The 5,760-nt window shown below is 35.4% G+C and overlaps 1 protein-coding gene across 2 annotated transcripts; it reads left to right on the plus strand.

The window, feature by feature from the left end:
• The first annotated feature begins 331 nt into the window (after positions 1-331).
• Positions 332-4,930, plus strand: LOC147299156 (FAD/NAD(P)-binding oxidoreductase family protein). Of its 2 annotated transcripts, none has more exons than XM_086256667.1 (5): positions 332-460; positions 591-742; positions 2,573-2,829; positions 3,185-3,636; positions 4,263-4,930. In XM_086256667.1, the coding sequence occupies exons 2-5, from the start codon at positions 630-632 to the stop codon at positions 4,533-4,535; spliced, it is 1,095 nt and encodes a 364-aa protein (XP_086112793.1). In that variant the 5' UTR covers positions 332-460; positions 591-629; the 3' UTR covers positions 4,536-4,930. The 2 variants fall into 2 exon arrangements, with proteins under 2 accessions (XP_086112793.1, XP_086112798.1); XM_086256672.1 differs by having other exon boundaries at positions 376-460; positions 597-742.
• Positions 4,931-5,760: the final 830 nt, after the last annotated feature.

A 5,760-nucleotide genomic window follows, 5' to 3' on the forward strand; every position in this document is an offset into this window, starting at 1 on the left:
TTTAATAATAATTACATAACTAAATAAATTTTCATTTTTTTAATTTTTTATAAAAATAATATGTAAAAAGTATTATAAAAAATGAAGGGTTATAATTATAAAACTAGAAATAATAGTTATAACTTATAAGAGTAGTAAGAAAAAAATAGCTAGTATTTTTGTTATTTTTGGATCATATAGAACAACTTTAATTTGTAGGTGTGCAAGAAACGACAAGTTTTTTTTGTTTGAAAAGGACGAGTCATAGACTCATAATCATATTATAGAAAAACTGGGAAAACTGTTTGGGTGTAGAAGGTTCTACTTGTGGACCAAGAGACAAACATTTCACTCCCGTCCCTGGCAGGTTGAGCAAATAAAAGGGAAGTTGGGAACTACACGATTCATAAACTTACTGTGCAGTTGTGAGTTACAAAGACTTGGTCTTGGCGGAGACAGAATCTTCTCTGTTCAAGACTTGGTAATTTCCAAACTACCCACTTTGAATTATATTATATCTTCTCTCCTGCTTTGCCAATTATGTTGAACTCTATTGACCTTCATACCTGCTTCATTATATATCTGAGATGTTTCTGATGGGTTGGAATTAGAACCAGAACTCATCATATATACCTGGAGAATCTGACAAGATGATGAGGTTGGGAGGAGAGAGAAAAAAAGTGGTGGTGATAGGAGGAGGTGTTGCTGGCTCACTTCTTGCCAAAAATCTCCAATTCCATGCTGATTTCACCCTCATTGACCAGTATGCATCCTCCTTCTCTTTTTTGAAATGGGAATATTGTCTAGTTATATCTGTCGCTGATAGCTGAGTGCCCTTTTGTTGAATAATTGAAGATGAATTTTTCAGTTTATTTGGCAAATGTTGTAATCTCTGGCTTTAGTGTTTTTCTTCTTTTGTTTGCATTCTTTACCATTGAATTACAGTAAACCAAGATGCTCTTTCAGGTTCATATATATTTTTTTCGTTTTCACTTTTTGTTTAATTCCCAAATTTGGTGCATCAATAGGTAGCTGATTAAATATAATACCAGCCTTTGGCTGTGGTAATTTAGGAAAGAACAACTTTTGGGTTGCCTGATATAGAGGGTATTTTAGTCTCATCCTGATCATGTTCTTTACTGTATGCCAAAAATTTAGAAACATGGAATATGTGTTCAGCTGTCATTTCCCCATGTATGAACTTTGATGTCCTTAGGAAATTATACCAATATGTCTTAGAATTAGACAAACCCGTTCTGTATTTTGCATCCGGATCTTATAAGTTTTAGGGCTTGGAGCACCGAAATTAAAAGCAGTGGTATGTTTGACTTGTGGACAACTACTCTATTTGTTTGTGTGCTTGTTGTGGGCATTATGTAAAAGTGATTTATAGCTGTGTGAGGTTTGAAAACTGACCATATAGAATCATTCACATTGCAATCAATCTGTTTTTTGAAATTTCAAAGGTCTGCAAAGTGCAAACCATGGAGTACCATGTGTAATATTACTATCAACAAAAGTTGGGAGACGTTTTCAAGTAACAAAGCTTATCTCCAACAAAGATATTTTACTGCTCCCCCCTGCCCATTTCTTTCCAACTCACTGATGTGCAGATCCTTTTATCTTGTTGAATTTGCCATGCAACCACTTCCAGTAGCACCCCCCAAATTTTTTTTGGAGGTATTGCCTTTGGTTAGAGTATTGAAAGTTGATTGTAGGTTCTATATTTGATAAATATTAAGGTGAAGGCATTGAGCAATGTAAGAAGTTCAATAATTTGGGGTCAAGGTAGAGTGTAAGTCTAAGCAACCTCGTATGAAGTTTCGTGAATGTGTGTGCATTCTTTCTTCTTTTTTTTTTTTGGGGGGGGGGGGGGGGGGGGGGGGAGAGAGGGGAGAAGGTTTAATGTATTCCATTAGGTGGGAAACAACTAACTTCTATTCAGAACTCTTTTCCTTCCATCATTGTTAACATTCTGATTTAGTTATCTTTTACAAGAGTTAGTCATCTACTCAATCAGGTTAAAAAGACCCATGCTCATAGGTATACCTTACCTTCATTTAAGGCTGACTATACCCTTCTCCTTTCTTCAAGCTTGTTCTGGACTGTGTAAAAGAAGTTCCTCACTTGTGACATTTAAATGATGTACCATCTGTTGGTCATAGGAATTTGCAAGAAACATGGACATGATATTAGGTAATTGTCTTTTCTTGGCATATATCTCAGTTTTACCTGACCAGAAGTGCTGCACCTAATCCATCATGTTGGCAGACAATAAGTTAGAACTCCAGCATACAGAAAGACCATACAGTCATAGTGGATTGCCACTTTTATAACAACTTGAGGAATGCCTTTTTCCCAATGACATAAGTGCATAGCGTATTCCTGAAGATGATCATACTAAACCCTCTCTCTCTCTTTCTCTCTCTTGTTACTTGTTATCTCTGTAAATTTCATTTTATCTGAAGAGAAGCATGGTTAGTAATTCTGAAATGTTGATGGTTGAAGTGATTGAATATGCCAGTTTGTAGAACTTTACTTGGGTAGAACTGTCACCATCTTTGTTTCTAAGTGAAAACAAATATAAATTCAGGAAGGAATATTTTGAGATTCCATGGGCAAGCTTGAGGGTCATGGTGGAGCCAGCATTTGGGCATAGATCGTTGATCAACCATAGAGATTATCTCACCAATGGCCAAATTATTGCATCCAGAGCAATCAATATCACAGACACTGAAGTGTTGACTGCAGATGGCCGTCTAATTCCCTATGACTATCTTGTCATTGCCACTGGCCATGCAGATCCTGTTCCCAAAACTAAGATTGAGAGGCTCAATCAATTCCAAGAAGGTACAAAGTTGCATCAGAATCCAAACTTTTTTTTTTTAACTTTTTGAACTGCCAAAGAGGGTGCTGAGAAGGCAGATTGCAAATCTTTCAAAGGAGGGTGTCAATATCCCAGATGGCCAAACATTTCAATTAAAATTTGAAACTAAACTTTGAGCCATAAAACTAATGTACCAGCATTGAAAGATGAATATTCATACACAAGAATCACAACTCACAATTATTCAAACCTTGAGTATTTTCTTTTATTTTATGACTTGTTTAGAACTTGGAAAAATCATGTTTAACTTTATGCATACCCTTATGCTTCCCTTTTTGTTACTTGTGCTTGATTTGACACTAAACTCTCCATTGGCAGAGAATCAAAAGATAAGATCAGCTAACTCCATTTTGATTGTTGGAGGAGGCCCTACTGGTGTAGAACTTGCTGGAGAAATTGCTGTTGATTTCCCAGATAAGAAAATTACTGTGGTGCATACTGGATCAAGGTTGCTGGAATTCATAGGACCAAAAGCTGCAAGCAAGACTCTGAAGTGGTTTAAATCAAAGAAAGTTGAAGTGATATTGGAGCGCTCAATCAGTTTAAATACTATCTCAGATGGAAGCAAAACATATGAAACTTCGGAAGGAGAAACATTTGAAGCTGATTGTCATTTTCTATGCATAGGGAAACCTCTGGCTTCAGCATGGCTCAAAGAAACAGTGTTGAAGAATAACTTGGATAAACGCGGGAGGCTGATGGTTGACGAGAATTTGAGAGTCAAAGGTCGAAAAAACATCTTTGCGATTGGAGACATTACTGATGTTCAAGTAAGTACTAACTGCAACCTCGTTATATGGGTTTATTTAGTTGCTATATAGTTTTATTCCATAAATCTAGCATAAAAGTACCCAATCAGTTTTCTGTATGGCAAGTTTGGAACTCAGGGTTTAACCGGTGAAACACTAAAGTGTACTTTCTGCTATGAGTCACTATCTAATTCTAACCTGAGTTTAGACTCGAGATATTTGTTAACAGAAACATGCTAACTTGCATTTTCTTATTTATAAGTAATTTACTTATTGGCATGATTGTGTAATGAATTTAAATATAATTGAGTTAAGAAAGAGTTGAGACTTGTGTTCATTTAGTTATGAGATATATAACTAATTCTTTTTGACATCGATTGTGTTTTGAATTTAAATGTGATTCATGAGTTCAGAAAAGTTTTCTCTAGCTCATGCTGTTCTGGCTTGGTTTTTGGAGATCTTACCGGAAACTTCTCGTATAGTAGCTCATGCTGTTCATGCAATTCCAAAATTTTGTGTCCTTCATAGTAGTCTATTTGTGTCCCTCCAGGAAAAAAAGGGAAAAAAGTGTCTTAATGATGCCTTACGCTTATAGTTAGATATCTTGTATTCTGATGTATCTCTTGCTGTGTGAATCCATATAACAGGAAATCAAACAAGGGTATTTGGCACAAAAACAGGCTTTGGTGGCTGCAAAGAACTTAAAGCTGTTGCTGGCAGGTGAAAGAGAAAGTAGAATGGCAACTTACAGACCTCATTCAGTAATGGCACTTGTTTCACTTGGGAGGAAACATGGGGTCGCACAGTTCCCGCTGACAACCATTAGTGGACGTGTGCCTGGACTGATCAAATCTGGAGATCTTTTTGTGGGGAAGACAAGGAAGCAGCTGGGCATAGAACCTCATATTGCAAATGATTAATTTGGTGTGTATATGACATATATTGATTCTTCTTTTATAGTATGCATATGTATATATAGAAAGGTGTTTTATCCGAATGATGCAGATGCGTTATATTATATACAGATCGACCGACTAGTAAGGATTAGTTAAAATGATAAGCTAAAATAAGTAGTTAGATTTTGAACTGTTTGATTCAAGATTAAAGCACTTGTATGTGACTATTTTAATCTTGGCCGTAGAAAGGGATCTAATGGTTCAGAACTAGCTACTTATTCTAGTTTATTTGAACTACTTACAGTCTCTCTATCTATATATATTGTATATATACGTATTTGTTATGTATTGTGTGCTTATATGTATTAATATTTGATAAGTGTGCACATTATTCAATTTATATTCCTAGTTTGACTCGAGAGATTGGCTCTTTTCAATAACAATTTAATTTCATATTTGTTTCGATATGGATGAGTCATTTTGTTATTAGTGATGACATCTCAGGGAGCACCTCTTAAATGTGGTTAATAACTAAGCCGAGTTTTTTTTTTTTTGAAAGAAAAAGCCCTTAGGCTATTTATTGATTAAACTTCATCCAAGAAATAACATCACGTTGGACTGTTGGAGGAAAGAAGTAAGCCAATTAGGCTCCTCCTCCAACCATATCATAGGTTGATCACAATCAAGACCATTCTGAGCCAAAGCATGGGCAACGGAGTTACAAGCACGTGGTACATATGAAATAGAAAAAACACTCGGATTAGTTGGAACAGCCATACAAGTAAGACCATTAGGTAAGATTATTATGTAGTCACACACCAAAATATTCTATTGCAGATAGTTTGGCAACATAACATTTTATGTTGTCAGAATATTGCCTGACAAGAGAACATCTATATAATAAAACAAAACAGTTTTTGATTCATAAAATTTATCTCCGGGTCCGAATAGTTGAAATCGTTTCGGCTTAAATTCAATGGTTAGTTATCTATTTCTCAAATTTACTTTCCCGCCCATGAGAATTGGTTTGCCGCCTCTTTCTTTTTAATTAATTTTTCCTTAATCTCTCTCCTTAATTTCACATATTCAATTTTTTTTAAGTCTTTCATTGGGGTTGAATAACTAGGTTTGTTTGTATTTGTGATTTGAGAATAAAAATAGGAGAAGCCTATTAAACGGATTACGTTTGCTAAAATATTAGTGTTTGCGCAATAGAAAGAGTCGCTTCACAGCGAGTGTGGAGAGGTTA

Source organism: Dryas octopetala, chromosome 1 (assembly GCF_963921425.1).
Source record: "Dryas octopetala chromosome 1, drDryOcto1.1, whole genome shotgun sequence".
Classification (NCBI taxonomy): domain Eukaryota; kingdom Viridiplantae; phylum Streptophyta; class Magnoliopsida; order Rosales; family Rosaceae; genus Dryas; species Dryas octopetala.